At 46.0% G+C, this 21,542-nt stretch overlaps 1 protein-coding gene across 1 annotated transcript in view; it reads left to right on the forward strand.

The window, feature by feature from the left end:
* The window catches only part of LOC129636726 (deleted in malignant brain tumors 1 protein-like), a 108,710-nt gene that overhangs the window by 14,529 nt on the left and 72,639 nt on the right, over positions 1-21,542 (forward strand). Inside the window, 5 exon segments of the mRNA XM_055560330.1 lie at positions 1,489-1,803; positions 14,290-14,607; positions 16,191-16,370; positions 19,643-19,960; positions 20,967-20,996. Of these exon segments, the coding sequence (XP_055416305.1) occupies positions 1,489-1,803; positions 14,290-14,607; positions 16,191-16,370; positions 19,643-19,960; positions 20,967-20,996 (1,161 nt within the window).

Raw genomic sequence — 21,542 nt, forward strand, 5'->3', positions numbered from 1 at the left:
ACTTTCATTTTCACTTTCTTTTTTTCATGAAGTTTGGATTAAGATGTTTGTATTTCAGCAACTATTGAAATAGTCAGAAGGCTTTTCCTTCCAATATTCCTTTTTGGAGAAACCGTATAAAAGACTAATTCCAGGCTGAACTGCTTCACTGGAATCTTAACAGTGGGGTGATGGCTGAACCGTCCAGCAAGTGCAAGACAGTCCAGAATCTCAACTGTCTCTGCTAGACCCAAGTTACAATCAGCTTTCTTTTCTTTCTCACAGATGATGAATACGAAACTTCAGGAGCTTTTGGTGAGAAACATACCTTAGTATATCTTTAACAGAGCACCCCCAAGCGCCCCATCCTCTGATGATATTTGCCAGCATAACCCACTGCAGGAGGTGGGGGAGGGGCAGAAAACAAATAGTGAATTTAACCGAAAGGACTAAGTAAGGGAAAGAAAAGAAGCAGTCAATTCCTGGCCTTGAACCATGCATAAAACATTTTCTCCCCTTACTGTTTTGTTCTTGTTGCCTAGATGCATTTTAGAAAATTATGGAGAGAGGCTATGGATATGATTTAATCAATTGTCATTCAAAGATATAATTAAACTAAAATCAGACACAAAAATCCTGACTTCAGCTGCCCCAGTAATGCCTGTGGCTTTGTGGGTGCTCATAAAATCTTACGGAAAAACCCAAATGAAATTTTTGGCCAATCCAATACTATCAGTTTCTAGAAAGAACCTACCAGATATACGCCTGGAATCATGCCTTTAGCTTAACGTCTACTCCACAGGGCTGTCATCACATACGTGCAATACTCACCAAGAACCTTGGCTGGACTATTTTGCAATGACAGCAATGATATCCTATTTCTTCCTCTTTGCTCTTAGATGCTGAGATGCTGACACCATTTCCCGGGGGTGAGTCGAGGTTTTGTAACTCCTCATTTGATGTGAGTTGGTGGGTTGTGTGCTTTTAAATGGTGAGTAGGTCCCAACCTTACAAGTACTACCAAACAGAAAGATTTCATCTGGAGATTTCTATGCATTCTCATCACTCATAACCTCTGCCTTTTCTCAATGCATCAAGGAAGGCTCTGCCTCTACTCCATCCCACTTTATCTACTTAACTCCGTCCTTCTCTTCCTCTAAGCCTCAGGTCCATCATCCCTTCTTAGAAAAGATATCCTGGAACCCCTACCCCTTATGCTCTCAAAAGATTATGAACATCTCCACGTTTGCTTCTTAGCACCTTGCAGAATTGTAAGTTTAAACTTAATGTTGGATCAATGGGGCTGCCTCCTTAAACTAGACTCTAAACTTTGGGCCAAGAAAGACCAGGTCTGGTCTGTGAATCACAGTAGCTACAGGGGCCATCTGCTGGGATCCAGGATGTGTTCAATAAATCTTTATTGAACAGCTCAACAAATGAGTTAATGCAGAAAGTGTCCCTTCTCCTAACATGCAATGTTTGTTTGTTTGTTTTTTGGATTTTTGAAAGACTGGCTGCAATTGCAGCTGATGAATGGGGCAGGCAGATGTTCTGGAGGTGGGGAGGTTTTCTACCACGGCCAGTGGGGCAGGGTCTGTGATGACCACTGGGACACGCATGAAGCCGAGGTGGTGTGCCGGCAACTGAGCTGTGGGCATGCCCTGGCAGCCCCGGTGAAGGCCCACTTTGGGGCAGGGGAAGGCCAGTTTCTGCTGAATGGTGTGGACTGTACAAGAAGAGAGAGTTTTCTGGGACAGTGTCCCCATGCCGACTGGTACATCTGTAACTGCGGTCCCGGAGAAGACGCCATTGTCATCTGCTCAGGTAACAGTCACCTCTCCCTCCAAGGATGCACATCCCATCATCCAGACAGCATCTCCACTAATCCCATCAGCAGAGCTTGCACTTGTGTGCAGTATTTCTGGAAGTGTGTGTGTGCATGTGTTTGTGTGTGTGTTTTGGTTTTTTATCGTATATTTTTTGTTTCTTTTTTTCCCCTCTTTGATTTGCCTTTGTTTTGTTCTATTAGTTGGGTTTTTGGTTTAGAGCGCCAGCAATGGCACCCCACTCCAGTACTCTTGCCTGGAAACTCTCGTGGATGGAGGAGCCTGGTGGGCTGCAGTCCATGGGGTCGCTAAGAGTCAGACACGACTGAGTGACTTCACTGTCACTTTTCACTTTCATACATTGGAGAAGGAAATGGCAACCCACTCCAGTGTTCTTGCCTGGAGAATCCCAGGGACGGGGGAGCCTGGTGGGCTGCCTTTTCTGGGGTCGCACAGAGTCGGACACGACTGAAGCGACTTAGCAGCAGCAGCAGCAGCAGCAGCAGACCATCTATGACCACTTGTATGGCCCAAAGTCAAGAGGCAGTTGTCAGGTGAGGCATTGAACTTGAGCACAGGAATTTTCTAGCAAATAGATGTTGAAATGGATTTTAAACAAAGAAATATAATGGAAGATACTAGGGTTTCCATTACAAGGACTGGATTCCAAAGTGACTGTGAAAAAACACTGGAAGTCAGCAGTGACATTAATCATTCACTGAGTGCGTTCTGTTTCCACAGGGCACTGTGGGGAGCTAAAAGATAAGCTTTTCCCACTAAAAAGTATGCAGTCAAATGAAGGTGTAGAAACCAGGAGTTTAGAAAATTAGAATAGCGCTGAGTTTTGTCCTACTGATTGTGAGTGCAGGCCATGTATTGCTAATCACAAGTCTTTGACCAGTTAGTAATTGTCTTGACTGTTTTAGCCCAGGGTTTCTCAGCCTCAGCACTATGGATGTTTGGGACCACATAATTCTCTATGATGAGGGCTGCCCTGCACATTGTAGGATGTTTAACAGTGTCCTGACGACTACCCACTGAAGGACCACCCCCCAAACTGTGACAACCAAAAATGTCTTCAGACATTATCCAGTGTCTGCTGGGGTGGGGGTAGGGGAAGTTGCCACTGATTGAGAACCACTGGTCCAGACAAACAAATGAATTTCCACCAAACATGTGACTGATACTTACACAACCAACCCTGAAGTCACAAAGGTGTGTACCAAAGGAAACAAAGGAAATCATCTAGCGGATCTAGAGCAAATAACTGGGTTAGTTGCTAAAAATCCCAGTTGTATTCAACCGGAATGACTGTATCCATGACACTTTAAAAGTTTCGAAAGTCCATACAGGCAGCTCAAATATTGGTGGAAGTGTGTATGTACGTGTGTTTGTGCATGTGTGTGTGTTGGTTTTTTGTCATATATTTTTTGTTTCTTTCTTTTCCCTTTGATTTGCATTTGTTTTGTTCTATTAGTTGGGTTTTGGGTTTAGAATGCCGTAAAAGCAGACAATTCTGGAGAGCTACTGGTTCCACCTGTTTTGTGTGTGTCAGGAACCATTTGCCTCCTATTTGGAGATATTGCAGTCTCCGGGAGGAACTAGCATGGCCACGATTGTGTAGGATGTGTTACTAGACACACTGGGCTATTATGTGTCCATGTGTCTGATGGTTAATTAAAGTCATCTGAACTAAGGCAGGGAGCATCAGCATTTTTATTTCCGGGAATCATAGTCTTTCATTTTAAAATTCGTTTTGAATTGAAGCCTCTCTAGAAACAATATCCCTTTTCCTAAAAGCAATCTTTTCTTTCTCCATATATTAACAGAGACTGAAAATTGAAAGCAAGCATGGGATAAATGCATGTTTTTGTTTTATTGACTTGACATTTTTCATTCTATGAGTCACCCAGGAAGGTAATAGGTAGATCATAAAGGAAACGGTCGGTAGAATTAACGGTGGGATGGATCAGATTGCCATTTTTTACTATCATTATTTGCTGTTTCCACTTTCCTAAGCCATTGAGATGATCCCACCTGTAAATTTTCATGTACAAAATATGCAGTATGCTCAGCTGGTAAAGAATCTGTCTGCAATGCAGGAGACCTGGGTTCAATCCCTGGGTTGGGAAGATCCCCTGGAGAAGGGAAAGGCTACCCACTCCAGTAATTCTGGCCTAGAGAATTCCATGGAGTGTATAGTCCATGGGGTCACAAAGGGTCAGACATGACTGAACAACTTTCACTTCACTTCTCTCTGCCCAGTTTGGCTCATCAGTTCCAACCAAAAAAAAACCCTTTAACTTTTAAGTCAAAAGGAAAATTTGCATCAAATAAGTTGAAACTGCTATTGGGCCACTTTCTTCCCTCCATAAGAGTTAGCTTCATTTTCTTTTCAATCATAAGTGTTTTAAGTTACCGACTAGTATTAGTATTTTCTTTTTGCCAATGGAGTTGCTACTAAAAGCCTTATTGCTAACACTGTATTAAGGGGAAGTCTTGGTAAATCTTCGTGTAGCTTATGCAGCTGTTCAACCTATGTTCTTTCCCACTATGTGGGCTCAGAATGAATATTTTACATCTTAACAGCCACTGAAGTCTTGACTCCTCTCCTTGAAAAGAATGCTAATGAGTCCCTGTCATTGCCACAAGGTAGAAAGTCTTTTCACGGTGAATTTGCAATATTAGTCCTTCAGATCAGATCAGTCGCTCAGTCGTGTCCGACTCTTTGTGACCCCATGAATCGCAGCACACCAAGCCTCCCTGTCCATCACCAACTCCCGGAGTTCACCCAAACTCATGTGCATTGAGTCAGTGATGCCATCCAGCCATCTCATCCTCTGTCGTCCCCGTCTCCTCCTGCCCCCAATCCCTCCCAGCATCAGAGCCTTTTCCAATGAGTCAACTCTTCACATGAGGTGGCCAAAGTACTGGAGTTTCAGCTTTAGCATCATTCCTTCCAAAAAAATCCCAGGGCTGATCTCCTTCAGAATGGACGGGTTGGATCTCCTTGCAGTCCAAGGGACTCTCAAGAGTCTTCTCCAACACCACAGTCCAAAAGCATCAATTCTTCAGCACTCAGCCTTCCTCACAGTCCAACTCTCACAGCCATACATGACCACAGGAAAAACCATAGCCTTGACTAGACAGACCTTTGTTGGCAAAGTAATGTCTCTGCTTTTGAATATGCTATCTAGGTTGGTCATAACTTTCCTTCCAAGGAGTAAGTGTCTTTTAATTTCATGGCTGCAGTCATCATCTGTAGTGATTTTGGAGCCCAGAAAAATAAAGTTTGACACTGTTTCCACTGTTTCCCCATCTATTTCCCATGAAGTGATGGGACCAGATGCCATGATCTTCGTTTTCTGAATGTTGAGCTTTAAGCCAACTTTTTCACTCTCCACTTTCACTTTCATCAAGAGGCTTTTAGTTCCTCTTCGCTTTCTGCCATAAGGGTGGTGTCATCTGCATATCTGAGGTCATTGATATTTCTCCCGGCAATCTTGATTCCAGCTTGTGTTTCTTCCAGTCCAGCGTTTCTCATGATGTACTCTGCATATAAGTTAAATAAACAGGGTGAAAATATACAGCCTTGACGAACTTCTTTTCCTATTTAGTCCTTATTTGATGCAAAATTTCCTTTTGACTTAAAACTAAAAGCTTTTCTGGTTGGAATTGATGAGCCAAACTGGGGAGGGAAAACATACTACATATGTTGGACATGAATCATCCATTTATTGATGGACTAGGACACTGCTGGGAGAAGGCAATGGCAACCCACTCCAGTACTCTTGCCAGGAAAATCCCATGGATGGAGGAGCCTGGTAGGCTGCAGTCCACAGGGTCGCTAAGAGTTGAACACGACTTCATGCATTGAAGAAGGAAATAGCAACCCACTCCAGTGTTTTTGCCTTGAGAATTCCAGGGACCGGGGAGTCTGGTGGGCTGCCATCTATGGGGTTGCACAGAGTCAGACACGACTGAAGCGACTTAGCATTAGCGTTAGCATTAGGACACTACTGAGTCTTGCATCGTGCAACTGGTAAACTCAGTGGGAACATGTTGAAGACAGGCATGTATTACCCAGCTGAGCTGTGGATTGAGGGAAAGACCATGGGTTTAGCAGTAGAATCTCCATGTTTGAGTTCCACTCTGCATTTTTGGGCTTCCCTGGCAGCTCAGATGGTAAAGAATCTTCCTTCAGTGCAGGAGTCCCAGGTTCAATACCTGGGTCGGGAAGATCCCCTGGAGAACGGAATGGCTAAACATTCCAGTATTCTTGCCTGGAGAATCCCATGGACAGAGGAGCCTAGTGGGCTGCATACAGTTCATGGGGCTGCAAAAGAGTCAGACATGACTGAGCAACTAACACTTTCACTGCCATTTATCTAGTGTAGCTTTGGGCAAGCCATTTTTTAAGGGGATTAAAACATCTCTCTCTTTTCTTTTTTAATAAAGAGGACTAAAAGATCTGCTTCACTGTGCTCCATTTGGGTTAAATGAGGTCATGTACATGGAATGATAAGAGCAAACTTTATTGAGTGTCAGTGACACTTGGGGCATAGTTCTAGGTCTTGGCGTGCAGAGTTATTATTTAATTCTCTAGTTTGTTCATGATAACTAGCCCGCTCTCAGGGGGTGAGCATTCTTTGGAGCCAATATCACAGGTTGAAGCTACTACCTTTAGAGTCTCTTCCTCAAATCAATCAAATCAGCAAATATTTCTGAGAGTCTATTATGTCCAAGGGGCTGCATTTCAGCAGGAGTTCACCGTGTTTCACATTTGGTATTTTTCACCTGTCACATCATAGATTTGTTAAAAATGATTAAGTAGGTAAGGTAGAAGTTATTCAATTTAATTGAGCATTAAATATTTTCATTTATTTGTACCCAATAGGTGATAGAAATTCAAAAACTGTACTGTCAGGTAAGAGAACATTTTTGTGCTCTTTCCTGGGACATTTCTGATTGCTTGTCAAAATACAGGAGAAAAATAAATGAAAGAGTTGCTGTTGAGTTATTTTGCTGAGTGATTCATTATGTGTGCTGTGCTTAGTTGCTCAGGCATGTCCAAATCTTTGAGACCCCATGCACTGCAGCCCGCCATTGATCCTCTGTCCTTGGGGATTCTCCAGGCAAGAACACTGGAGTGGGTTGCCATGCTCTCCTCCAGGGGATCTTCCCAACCCAGGGATCAAACCCAGGTCTTCCACATTTCAGGCAGATTCTTTACCGACTGAGCCACCAGGAAAGCCCAAGAGTACTGGAGTGGGTGGCCTATCCCTTCTCCAGGGGATCTTCTCAACCCAGGACTCAAACCAGGGTCTCCTGCACTGCAGGTGAATTCTTTACCAGCAGAGCTACCAGGGAAGCCCAATTCATTATAACCTGCCCTTTATAATGTAGCTTGTGTGGGGTGATTTTCAGTGTTGCTCCAGCTGATTCTTAAAAAAAAAAAAAAAGGGAGATAACAATGTCACTATTTTATTTTTTTTTAATTTTATTTTATTTTTAAACTTTACATAACTGTATTAGTTTTGCCAAATATCAAAATGAATCCGCCACAGGTATACATGTGTCAATGTCACTATTTTAAACAAATACTAGAAACTATTTTGAACATCACAATTTTATAATTATTTTTTTAATTTAATTTTATTTTTTAACTTTACAATATTGTATTGGTTTTGCCATACATCAACATGAATCCGCCACAGGTATACACGTGTTCCCCATCCTGAACCCTCGTCCCTCCTCCCTCCCTGTACCATCCCTCTGGGTCGTCCCAGTGCACCAGCCCCAAGCATCCAGTATTGTGCATCGAACCTGGACTGGCGACTTGTTTCATATATGATATTATACATGTTTCAATGCCATTCTCCCAAATCATCCCACCCTCTCCCTCTCCCACAGAGTCCAAAAGACTGTTCTATACATCAGTGTCTCTTTTGCTGTCTCATATACAGGGTTATTGGAGAAGGCAATGGCACCCCACTCCAGTACTCTTGCCTGGAGAATCCCATGGACAGAGGAGCCTGGTGGGCTGCAGTCCATGGGGTTGCTAGGAGTCGGACACGACTGAGCGACTTCACTTTCACTTTTCACTTTCATGCATTGGAGAAGGAAATGGCAACCCACTCCAGTGTTCTTGCCTGGAGAATCCCAGGGACGGGGGAGCCTGGTGGGCTGCCGTCTATGGGGTCGCACAGAGTCGAACACGAGTGAAGCGACTTAGCAGCAGCATACAGGGTTATTGTTACCATCTTTCTAAATTCCATATATATATGTGTTAGTATACTGTATTGGTGTTTTTCTTTCTGGCTTACTTCACTCTGTATAATAGGCTCCAGTTTCATCCACCTCATTAGAATTGATTCAAATGTATTCTTTTTAGTGGCTGAATAATACTCCATTGTGTATATGTACCACAGCTTTCTTATCCATTCATCTGCTGATGGACATCTAGGTTGCTTCCATGTCCTGGCTATTATAAACAGTGCTGTGATGAACATTGGGGTACACATGTCTCTTTTTTTAATCTTCATCTTGGCAGCTTCTCTGAGAGTTTTCAAAATCCCTTAATTTTCATAAGTGATACATTTCAGTTCTTCTTTGGAGGAAGCATCATTTGATCACATGTAATATTTGCTTATTGTATGAGTGCTGCCTTAAAAGATTGCCATAAACTTAGTGGCTTAAACAACTCACATTTACTATCTTACAGTTCTGAAGGACAAAAACAGGTCTTAGTGAGTTAAAAGCCAAGGCTACACCAGGCATTGTTCGTTCCAGAGGCTCTAGAAGTGGAGATCCATTTCCTTGCCTTTTCCAATTTCTAGAGGCCACCTGCATTCTTTGGCTCATGGCCTCCTGCCCATCTTTAAAGCCAGCAACGGGAAGAATATTAAGGCCCCAAACATATCATTCTTGTAAAAAAAAAAAAAAAAAAAAAACTGAGCACCTGAGCTTGGCCATCAAGCGGGAGACAGAGAGAGAGAAAGGGGCTGGTTAAATCTCACAGGACTGAGGACCGGTGGCTGAGAGGTGGTCTAGCATCTCTGTCAGTCCCACTCTGTAAAGAGTGGGAGGAAAAGGCAGGATTGTGTTATGTGGGGGCGTGGGGGTGGGTCTGTGTGTCAATGAATGAGAACGGGAGGTTCCTAAAGAGTCACCTCATATCTTTAAAATTTACGAAATAAATCAGAACATCTGGCCTGATGTCTGGGAAGTGGCCAACCTGGAAAGGTTTCACTGTGTCCCTGAGTCGCTTGAAGAGGGGACGCGTCTTCCCGGTCATGGTGTGTGCAGTCACCGCGCAGGTCATTTTATCTTCACATCGTGCGAGTCCATGCCCTCTTCCTTCTCCATCATCTGTGAGGCTGCCATGTCAGTTACACCATCAAATGATTCACGCCCTGAGGATGCTGATGGGATCTTCAATGAGCCCTCGGACCTGCGTTCCATGTGGCTCTGTGGGGCTGAAACCCGCTGTGCATGTCAGATACACCCTGGATCTTTGGTACCCTAGGAAGAATGTAATACTGCTTCGTCAGCATTATTATATGGATGGCATGTTGAAATGATCATAATTTGGACGTATTGAACTAAATAAGGTACATTACTGAAATTAATTTCGCCTCTTCCTCTTTACTTTTTAAAATGTGGCTGCCAGAACATTTTAAATTGCCCAGGTGACTCATGCTCTGCGCCTGGTGGACAGCACTTCCTTCCTCCACGTCAGTCCCTGTGTTAACTGTCCCACATGGATTTTCTTATCTGATCCTCCTGACAGTCAAATAAGAAAACTTCCATAATCTCCCTTCTCTCAACAGGGAAACTCATACTCAAATAAGTTAAATATTATCCCCAAAGGCAGTGGAATGATAACACAGACAATCTGACTTCAGAGCTTAGAGATTAATCTCTGAACTATTTTTTCTCCCTAAACCACATTCAAATCCTATTAACTACTAAAAACACTGACTAGGCATGTGGCCTATTCAGAGATTCTGAGATGAGGAAAGTGAAGAGTAAAGAGAGGGGACCAGCATTCAGTCCCATCACTTTATGGCAAATAGATTGGGGAAAAGTGGAAACAGTGGCAGATTTTATTTTCTTGGGCTCCAAAATCACTGCGGGAGGTAAATGCAGCCATAAAATTAAGAGACGCTTCCTTCTTGGAAGAAAAATTATGACACATCTAGACAGCATATTAAAAAGCAGAGACATCACTTTGCTGACAAAGGTCTGTATAGTCAAAGTTATTGTTTTTCCAGTAGTCATGTGCGGATGTGAGAGTTGGACCATAAAGAAGGCTGAGTGCCCAAGAACTGGTGCTTTCAAACTGTGGTGCTGGAGAAGACTCTTAAGAGTCCCTTGGACAGCAAGGCAATCAAACCAGTCAGTCCTAAAGGAAATCAACCCTGAATATTCACTTGCAGGTCTGATGCTGAAGCTGAAGCTCCAATACCTTGGCCACCTGATGCAAAGAGCCGATTCATTGGAAAAGACCCTGATACTGGGGAAGGTTGAGGGCAGAAGGAGAAGGGGCCGGCTGAGGATGAGATGGTTGGATGGCATCACCGACTCAATGGACATGAGTTTGAGCAAGACCAGGAGATGGTGAAGAACAGGGAAGCCTGGCGTGCTGCAGCCCATGGGGTCACAAAGATTCAGACACGACTGAGCGACTAAACAACAAGAGTAAAGAGACAGCTCAGCTCTGAGTTAGCCTTGCATTCATATTCTTCCTCTTGCACTTACTCATCCTCTGCCTCCAGGGCACCCATTAAAACACCAGCATAACCTCCAGAGCACTCTCCAGTCCCCCACCCCAGACCGGCAGCTGCCATCCCTCCTCTGGACCCACAGTTCTCTGTCCTCACTTTTAGCTCTATTCCTTTCCTGTACAGTTGTGTGTCCATTCATCTCTCCAATGATGTCATCAGCTTCCGGGAGCAGAATCCGTATCTTTCTCATCTTTGACATTGTCCCCAGCCAAACACACACACACACACACACACACACAGGGTCTCAAGAATAGCGTCTGCTGTTTGATAGGCATTCAGTGCTCATTAAATGAAAACATATCTAAATGCTGCTCCACCGATCCCGGTTTACAAATGTGCATTCACTTCCAAATGTTTACAAAAGAAAATGTGAACCCAGTCAGTTCTTCCATCTCCTAAGTGGCTCAGATTTCTTCTGAAACCGGAGGGGCATGGCCCAGGCTCTTGGCAGGATGGTGCTCAGTGCCAGCTGCTGGTCTCTGGGTTTGGAGCCCCCTCTCCTGCCCCCCAGATGTGGGACCCTCACCAGGTTTCTCTCCCTCTTGGCGGTTCAGTTTCTGTTCTGAAACATGGGGTGATGACTGTGTGTTTCAAGGAGCGTTTGTGAGCATTAAGTCAGTGAGTTCGTGTTAAGAGCCTGGTGCCCAGCCAGGCACCGTGAGCCTGGGTTTCTGTGCCTGTGTGTCCAGTGCGATAGTGCCCCTCTAGAAGAGGGGATTCTGCCCCGTGGTACTCAGCTGGGTCAAGAGCACGCAGCTGGTCTGCTCTTTGCTAATGGCCTCAGCCATTGTGTTATCACAAGTCCTCCCCCCAGCACTTGGCCGCCACCAACTTGCTTTCTATCTCTACAGATGTACTTCATCTGATTAGTTCCTATAAGTGAAATCATACAATGTGTGGTATATGAAATCATACAACATGTGCCTTTGGTGTCTAGCACAGTGTTTTCAAGGCTGATGGTTCCTTTTTAAATGCTCTGTATTGAATGAGCTTGTCCACAGCTAATTGAATTCTTCTCCTGGAAATGTGAAGCAGGTGAATAAAGTCCTTCTCTTTCTGTGCTGTGCTTAGTCACTCAGTCGTGTCCAACTCTTTGTGACCCCGTGGACTGTAGCCTTCCAGGTTCCTCTGTCCATGGGATTTCCCAGGCAAGAATACTGGAGTGGGTTGCCATGCCCTCCTCTAGGGGATCTTCCCAACCCAGGGATTGAACCCCCATTGCAGGCGGACTCTTCACCATCTGAACCACCAGGGAAGCCCCCTTGTTTTCCTGTTTGGTATTAAACATCAGGAGTCATTTCTCTTATACTGTTGCTTTCCCAGCAGCTCTCTCAACTTCTGCCATCCCGGAAGATGTGAACCACCCAGCTGTATCCTCAGGTAGGTCAGTGAACTGTGAGTTAAAGCAATGAAGATGGGTGTGGTACATTGTTACATGCCACTTCCAGCATTTTAAGCCCAGAGGAAGGATGTGTTGTAGGTCAGGGCCGGGGAGAACTCACTGCCAAGGGCTCTACAGGCAACGTGGTGCCCAGTGTCACCTTCAGAACCAGATTTTAAGCTCCAGAGGACAAGGGTTTTATCTGCCTTTCTCATCACTGTATCTGCAGCACTTGTCACAGTGCTTGGTGCGTTAGAAGCACCCAGGGAAAGTTCATTGGATCAGTAAATGAATGTGTAAGCCCTGCATGGGTTTCCCAGGTGGCACGGTGGGAAAGATTTCACTTGCCAGTACAGGAGACACAAGAGATGCAGGTTGGATCCCTGGGTCAGAAAGATCCTCTGGAGTAGGAAATGGCAACCCTCTCCAGTATTCTTGCCTGGAAAATTCCACAGACAGAGGAGCCTGGCAGGCTACAGTCTATGGGGTTGCAAAGAGTCAGACATGATTCATCGACTGGGCACGTGAGCCCTGCACGTGTGGATGGGCTGTCTGGCCCTGCTGGGGTAGCTCTGGTCTTAGTTAAGAATAGTCCTGCTAGACAGTGCGTAGTGGCGGCAAGTCCCTCTGCTCAAGAGACCCAGGCATCACTCTGGAAAATGCTGGTAGCCCCCTGTTGGCACTCACATCCCTCCTCAGAAAGAAGTGCTAGGATTTCACATGTAAGAAAACTAATGAAGCCAAATTCCACCAAATATTTTTCTTTTTCCATCTCAGCAGATTATGAAGAGTTACCAGCTGACATACCAGGTATGGCAATGATTTCATCACTGGATCTATAGATACACAGCCTTACCGTGCAGATGGGTGATACCTGGATGGTCATGTCATCAGATTACACAGTGTCCTCCGAGGGGTCAATGATCAAATCTGTATGGATACTATGATTCTTAGAACTTTTGCCCGATTCTTCCATGATTGTTTTATTACTGCTGAGCATCCTTATGCAGAAAGGGGACAAGGCTTTGGTGGGCGGGGGAGGTGCAGCAGAACACGATTACAAGCTTTCTAACAGCAGCCTGAAGGTCTCCCCAGCCTCATTAGAAACAGGTCGTTTGTTATGACGTGGCCAGCCCAGAGGTTCTGGTAGTGCTGTGGCATAGCTGACGGCTGTTCACCAGCTGCTGGTTGAGTCCTTTTCCAAAGTGCTCTTGTGTCTGGTCTCAGAAAGAGATGGTTTGGTCCTCATCACCATTTCCCTGTTGTTCTAGTTCTACCTGTGGTCGACTCGCCAGCAGAAAGTCGCAGAGCCAGTTTTCCTTGGCCCAGCCCATCAGGTCAGAACCTTCCTGGCAGGATGTACCACTGCTCTCGTGAAACCCTGGGGAGATTATCAGAGCCCAGGAAGGACCCTAGGAAGTTGCACGCTCAGAGGCCTCAGAGGAGCTCAGGGCAAGACCATAGTAAGACGAGAAGGGTCACAGCCTCCAGGACTGGGGTCGGTCAGCTGAGCCTCCCTCATGGTTTCAGAACTGGATCATCCTTGCTTTCCAGAGAAACATTTTAAAGTTCAGAATATACAGAGAAACAAGAAGTCAATAACCACATTGATGTCCCCTTTACCTGGACATGACTGATGCTTACATTTTATTATACTGATGTTCCAGTCTTATCAAAAAATAAAGCATTATAAAAATTATAATGATAAAGATAAATTGAAGGTTCCCCAAATTCCCCAACTCCAGGCTCTGCTCTCTCCTTCCTCAGAGAAGCACTCTCCTGAATTCTGTGTTTATAGTTCATTTTTAACATTTTATGAATAGGAATCATGTCATCTCGGTGCATGTTATTTTGTGGTTTTCTTTCACACAAATTACATTAGTCCCTATATATCGTTTAGTACCTTTTATTCTTTACTTGCTGCACATTTGTGAGATTCATCCATGTTGATATACACACATATATAAAAATATATACATCTCACTGCTTTGAGCTGCTATAATATTACATTTTTTGAGTAAGCCATTTATTTTCTTTTCCCCACTGACGGAGATACGTTTTCCTAATTTTTCACATCTGTCCTGCAGATGTCAAGTCCTAAAGCTCCAAATCCATAGTCTACCATCTAATCTGCTTTGTTGAGTAGGTGGTAAAGAGCACGCCACTGAGCAGAGTGATTATTAGGCAATTCTTGCCTAGAAGGAGCTCAGATGTGTGGAGTAATCAAAGGATTACCTTTAATTTGTAAGCCAGACAAAGAGGGCGAGTTCCATAGGGAAGTCTCATGAACTGACCTCGACGTTCTCTCTCACAGGAGAGTGGCCCATGCTGAGGCTGGTCAACGGCCCTGGAAGATGCTCTGGGCGGGTGGAGGTTTCCTACCAGGGCAGCTGGGGGTCGGTATGCGGCGAGGGCTGGAGTCTGAAGGAGGCGCACGTGGTATGCAGGCAGCTGGGGTGCGGTTGGGCAGTGTCCACGCCTCCTGGTGCCCACTTCGGCCCGGGCTTCGGGAAGATTCTCCTGGACAACGTGCACTGCAGCGGCGAGGAGAGCCACCTGGTCCTGTGCGCCCACGCCACCTGGTTCACTCGCAGCTGTGGTCACGAGGCAGACGCTGGAGCCATCTGCTCAGGTGAGGGGTCCCAATGACTCCCCGTCAGAATGGATCATGACAGCAAATGAGCGGTGAGGCAGGGCCCCCCTCCCAAGAGGGCTGGTGGTCTCCTCTGCACATTAACAGTTTTCAAAACCTGGTTCCCTCCAGGGGGATTTGGGCTCTTTCTATGTCCCATTCTGTTGTTGTTCAATCGCTAAGTCATGTCCAACTCTTTGCGATCCCATGGACTGCAGCACACCAGGCTTCCCTGTCCTTTACCATCTCCTGGAGTTTGCTCAAACTCGTGTCTGTTGAGTCGTTGAGCCCATCCAATCATCTCATCCTCTGTCATACCCTTCTCCTTGTGCCTTCAATCTTTCCCAGCGTCAGGGTCTTTTCCAATGAGTCAGCTCTTCACATCAGGTTGCCACAGTATTGGGAGCTTCCAATGAGTATTCAAGGTTGATTTCCTTTAGGATTGGCTGGTTTGACTTCTGATCCTATCTGGCTAATACTGATCCTGTGAGATAGAAATGGGGTGAAAATGACCGTGTTAAATCAGGCTTTAAAGCAGTTAATGGAGGCTGGTTTGCTTGGTCAATATCGCTTGAAGCCTAAAAGCTTTCCCAGCGCCTAGTTCAGTGGGCCATACAGATGGAACTCACGGACGTGCAGCGCTGACCTGGCTCTCCTGTGCTCACGCTCTCCTCTAGGAATCCACCTCATCCTGGGCTGCTTGGCCCCTCTTCTGGGCAGCTGCTAGAGGGCAGATCCCAGGCAGTCTTTAGGGGTGGCTTGGTGGGCAGCTCAACACTGAAATGCAATACCAGCAGAAAAGGGAGTTAGAAACTAGCCAACTACCCTGTCACCCGGTGCAGTAATCGTCCCCCATCAGAACTAAGCTCCCAGGCCATTGCAGGTGTCTGGGGCCACTGGAGGAGTATAAGTTATGGTCACTGGGACTCCCCTGGTGGTCCAGTGGTTAAGACCTCATCTTCCAACGCAGGGAGTGCAGAGTTGGTCCCTGGTCAGTGAGCAAACATCTCGCATGCCTCATAGTCTCTCCCGCAAAAAAAAAAAAAAAAAAAAAAAAATCATAAAACAGAAATAATAAAGACTTTTAAAATGGTCCACATCAAAAAAAAATCTTTTTAAAAATGATCATTGACTTTAGGATGTAATGGTTTTCTATGATTATGCCCACTAGTCATCACAATCACTTTTTTGAAAGAAAATGACCATCTATTTTCTGGAGTGATTAGATCAGAAATTTTTCCCCTGGAGTCTGTAAGACCTGATCTTCCTTAATAAGCAAAGAAACGACACCAGTTAAAAATGTATATTTATGTGATTTTAGAGTACTTTGGTCACCGGGAAAAAACTATGGGGCCATTTCCATCACTCCTTTTTATCCTAAAACAGCAGTTGTTGTTGTTTTAAAACTTTAATGTGCATCAGAACCGCCCAGAGGGTTTGTTAAGACCCAGATTGCTGGGCCACACCCCCAGCGTTTCTGATTCAGTAGGGTGGGGTGTGAGGATTTGCATTTCCAACACGTTCAGGATGGTTATCCTGCTGGTCTGCCGATCACGCTTTGAGAACCACTGTCTGAAAACAAGGACTCTTTCTTATCCTAATAATCAGGAGCAGAAGCATCATCTCCATCATCCTCAGCGTCGTCCGCGTCACCTTGGCCGTTGTCATCATGGCCGTCCTCGTCGCCGTCAGCAACGCTGTCGCCATCAGCACCTCCACTGTCGTCAGTGCCATCAGGAGCACCTCCATCATCACCAGCAGCAGCAAAAACTAGTCTGTCCGGTAAGTTGAACTTTTTATTTGTGAGTCACTTCCCTGGTTGTTTTTAGTTTATGTGCTTTTATGGAAGGAAAGTTATGACCAACCTAGACAGCATATTCAAAAGCAGAGACATTCCTTTGCCAACAAAGGTTCATCTAGTCAAGGCTATGGTTTTTCCTGTGGTCATGTATGGATGTGAGAGTTGGACTGTGAAGAAGGCTGAGCGCCGAAGAATTGATGCTTTTGAACTGTGGTGTTGGAGAAGACTCTTGAGAGTCCCTTGGACTGCAAGGAGATCCAACCGGTCCATTCTGAAGGAGATCAGCCCTGGGATTTCTTTGGAAAGAATGATGCTAAAGCTGAAACTCCAGTCCTTTGGCCACCTCATGCGAAGAGTTGACTCATTGGAAAAGACTCTGATGCTGGGAGGGATTGGGGGCAGAAGGAGAAGAGGGCAGGCAGAGGATGAGATGGTTGGATGGCATCACTGACTCAATGAACATGAGTTTGAACAAACTATGGAAGATAGAGAAGGACAGAGGAACCTGGCGTGCTAGAGCCCATGCGGTCACCAAGAGTCAGACGTGACTTAGTGACTGACAACAAAAGATGCTTAAGGGAACAGCAGTTACCCAGTTCCTATTTACTGTGCAAGGACTGCTGATAAAAACAAAAAAGGGCAGGGTATTTGGGATGCTCATCCATCACCTGAAATTCTTGAATGTTCCTTTCCCTTCAGTTATTTATGGGAAATCCATATTGTATCCCACTGATTTAGGAACTGAACCTACTGTTAGTCGATTTGAAAAGGATCCAAAGGAGTAAAAGGCGTCATTAAAAGCAGGCGATATTGTGCACCTGTCAGGTGCTGGTAGCCCGGCGAGCTCCCTCAAATTGGTGTTCACAGAAGCCGCAAGGATGCAGAAGGCAGCAGAGCTCCTGGCACCGAGGCAGCCCATGTGGGCACCGCTGCCCCTACATCTGACTTGTCTGGGTCACCATCTTCTCTGGCAGCAGCCTTCAGCACCTGCAGGTCATTACTGAAGGCTGAAGCCAACTCCATCAGCAACCAGTTAAAACTGAAACCAGAAATCAGTTCTTTACACTGAACATTCAGTTTGTTGGGTTAATTGCCATTTGACGTTTTAAACACTGATTTGGTCCAACTGACCCCATAATTAGATGGCAGTAAGAAGGTTTACTTGGATTGATGTTTTATGAGACAAAACGAGGTACAAGAGCTGCTCAAAGATGCCGTGTTTGTCTCACATTGCTTGGGTACCACGCAGTCTAGGCAGGTTTGCCAAACACCTAGGGAGAGCTGGAGAAGTCCATTCATTGATATGAATGCTGCGTCTCCATGATAGAACACAGCTGGTTGTTTCCTGAAAGGGAAAGAAGAGATGGCAGCAAAGAGATCCCAAAAGGAACTCATGGACAGAGCACGGATGCGCCGACCATGGGGAATATTCTAAACCCTTATCTTAGAGACTGGATAACTGAGCTTAAAGATAGGGGAGGGGAGGTCTTCCCTGCCTAGAACTTTGTAGGGGAGCCAGTGGTGGACCCAGTGCCTTGTATTTGAGTCTGACTTTTCAGAATGTTCTCATTGCAAGGATTTTCCTTTCCTACATGGGGTTAGGAGGCTCCTGACCTCGAGCAATGTCCTGTTTGTACCTGTTTGCAGGTGCTGGACTGTCAGCTACCATACCCACAACGGGCCCTCCCAGCCTTCACTCCACCCTCCCGCCAGCAGGTAACGCCTTTCTGTGACTTGGCCAGTCTGTGCTTAGCATTTTCTGAGAAACTAGTGTATGCCATGCACAGAATTAAGTGTGCTCTACAGTAATCTTAAAGCAAGCTGCTATTCCCAGCATTTCACAAGAAAATAAACAGAGACCCAGAGAACACAGTGAACTGCTCAAATAACTAGTCACACAGTCATAAGTGGCAAAGGCTGGATTCACCCAGACCTGTTAACTACAAGGATCATGTTGGTTTCACTGTGTTTTTCATGTTGGCCTGGATAAAAACTACCTAGACAAGGAGAAGATATGAATAAGGACTAAGTACTCATGCCGAGACTATTTGAGAAAATTATATGGAAATGTTAAGTATATTATTAAGCTGTCTACAAAGAGAATTTATTATAATAAAGGATATGATAGATAAAATGTTAATTATTAATTCGGATTTTCCATTTTTCTCATCACTGTTTCATTTGGGTAAAATCGATCTCCTCAACTGGGCCTTCGCATGAGCTGATAAACCCTCCATACAACCATTCTTGGCATATTTCCCCAAATATGGTCTAGTACAATCTTTTCTTGCCTGGAGAATTTCATGACAGAGAAGCCTGGCGGGCTACAGTCCATGGGGCTGCAAAGACTTGGACACGACTGAGCAACTCACACTTTCACTTTTTTCAGTCTTTTTGACATTGCCACATAGCCGGGAGGATGTTGTTTCCATCTTATAGTTGAATTATAAGAAAAAGTGGAGTCAGGGCCAAGCTTTGGAGCAGAGAAATGACGTCATTGTTCTGGGAGCTCAGTTGTGCCCCTGCAGTGGGAGCCCTAAACTACAAGCCTGAAACAAGGCTAGGAATCTATTTGGAAAAACAAGCATCCTTTTTTATAATTAGTCGGACAACTGCTTAAAAAGAAGTAGCTTTTCACTATTGATGGGAGCTGCCCCTCTGCCTCTACTTGCTGAGCTGACATTTCTACAAGTACATCTCCTGTGTGATACCTTGATAGCATCACCAGGTAATCAAGGAGTGTGAGTTACTCAGTCCTGTCTGATTCTTTGTGACCCCGTGAACTATATACCCTTCCAGGCTCTTCTGTCCATGGAATTCTCCAGGCAAGAATACTGCAGTGGGTAGCCATTCCCTTCTCCAGGGGATCTTCCCAACCCAGGGATTGAACCCACGTCTTCTGCATTGCATGTGGATTCTTAACTGTCTGAGCCACCAGGGAAGCTCAGTAATCAATAAACAAGTCCTTTAAAAGTGACTTGGGACTATCCACTCCCTGCTCTGTTGGGCTGATTCATAGAAGACAAGTCCTCCCAATGAAAGCAAATAGAAAAGCCAAATAAAGTAAAGAAAGCTGCAAAACCTATTCTTTTACTCTTGGTGATAAGGATTATGTGACCCAGAAACACCATTTCTGAATAGTTTATTAGTGCCTACCCACGTACCCCAGTAGAGGAAACCTCCCTGACCTCAGAGAGCTGCGTCTCAATGCCTCTCCTCCTTGTTCCTCCCCAGGGGCCTGGGTGGCTGTGAAGCTGGTGGGCGGTCCGGGGAGATGCTCAGGCCGCGTGGAAGTTCTGGTCCAGGACACATGGGGGACCGTGTGTGATGACCTCTGGGACCTGGCCGAGGCCGCCGTCGTGTGCCGCCAGCTGGAGTGTGGCCAGGCTGTGGCAGCCCCCACGGGGGCCCACTTTGGGGCAGGTTCTGGGAAGATCGTGCTGGACAACATGCAGTGTGTGGGCAGCGAGAGCCACCTGGGGCAGTGCGCGCATGGGGGTGAGGCCGGGCACAACTGCGGGCACCTGGAGGACGCCAGCGTCATCTGCGCAGGTGAGTGGCTGCTGTCAGTACCTGCCTGGAGGGCTGCTCCTATGGCCTCCCTACTCACCCCTACACACACACACATACCCCAGTGATACACACACACACCCCACAGCCCAGCCTCAGAATGTCAGTGGACCAGGCAGGCAGCCTGGCTCCTTCCCAGTTTGTTCAGCCACCCAACCACCCCCTTAGCTGCAGCGATTGCTGAATATGACTTATAGCCTGGATCTCAGCTCAGAAGTGGCTGGTTATGTTTGAAAATTCTAAGCTGAACTTCAGTTCAGTTCAGTCGCTCAGTCATGTCTGATTCTTTGCGACCCCATGACCTTGAATTTAGCCAAATCAGAGTGTTCGGCATAAAAATCCAAATTCTTACATTTTGTGGTGAAAATAAAAGTAGAAGTGCATCAGGTTCAAAGCAGAAAATTTTCTTGTTGCATTAACTGACTGGACAGTCAGCTTTCTGGACAGGGCAGAAAGCCCTGCCCCTCTGGACACTGAACAGCCTTCCTGTACACACGATTCCCACCTCTCAGGTCCCTTGTTTATCTTACCCCTGTGGGTCCTCACTAACGTTTGTGCGTGTGACCTCCGGGTGATGGACCAAGTTGTCAGCTGGTATGCCAGGCCTTCCACATCTGGGCCTGGTGACCTCCCCAGAACGATGTGTCCCTCTGGCTGACTCTCTGCCCCCCAGTCTTTCCCGATTCTGCCCCACTGGTGACTTGAATAACGTCCCGACGAATGACGAGCTCTCAGGCTGCACCTGCCCACGTGGAGCCACCCTTGTCAAGTCCTGAGGCCCCCAGGGAGCAGTGGTCCCCGAAGATGTCCCAGAACAGCCCAGGTTTGCTGCCTGGTCCTGTGTCCCAAATCCCCAGGAAATGCCAGGCTCCTCACGGGCAGAGTCTCTGCCTGTCTGCCGCCCACCCCTCTCTGCTTGTAGGATGTTCACAGTAGACATTCTCCCATTAAGACGTGGTAACATGCATAGTCTGTCTCCATGTTGCAGGTGCTGATTCCACAGCTGCTCCGCCTACAGGTAGGGCCCATGTTATGTATTCTGCTAGACTCTGCATGATGTGAGAAGGTCATGAGGCTTAGAGTCAGATCCTGGTTTGATTTGCAGCTTCTTTCTTTCACTCATCTGTTCATTCAACCATGTGCCAGACTCTGTGCCAGTGAAGCACAGGGGCCATGCAGTGGTCAAAGCCCTGGACCCTTCTTTCATGGGGTTTACTCCCTAATGGGAGAGACAGCATGGCATATGACCCCCTCAGTTAGACGACCACAGCCAAGACATGTCATCTCTCCTTCCTAGTTCATTTCCATTCCTCTTCATTAAAGTGGGAATAATATGGAGAATACAGAGTAAGCTCATGGACTGCGTGTGCTCAGTTTCTCAGTCATCTCTGACTCTTTTGTGACCCCAGGGACTGTAGCCCACCAGGCTCCTCTGTCCATGGGATTTCCCAGACAAGAATACTGGAAGGGGTTGCCATTTCCTATTCCACTGGACCTTCCCAACCCAGAGATCAAACCTGTGTCTCCTGCATTGACAGATGTATTATTTATCACCGAGCCTCCA

Source organism: Bubalus kerabau, chromosome 22 (assembly GCF_029407905.1).
Source record: "Bubalus kerabau isolate K-KA32 ecotype Philippines breed swamp buffalo chromosome 22, PCC_UOA_SB_1v2, whole genome shotgun sequence".
Taxonomy (NCBI): Eukaryota; Metazoa; Chordata; class Mammalia; order Artiodactyla; family Bovidae; genus Bubalus; species Bubalus kerabau.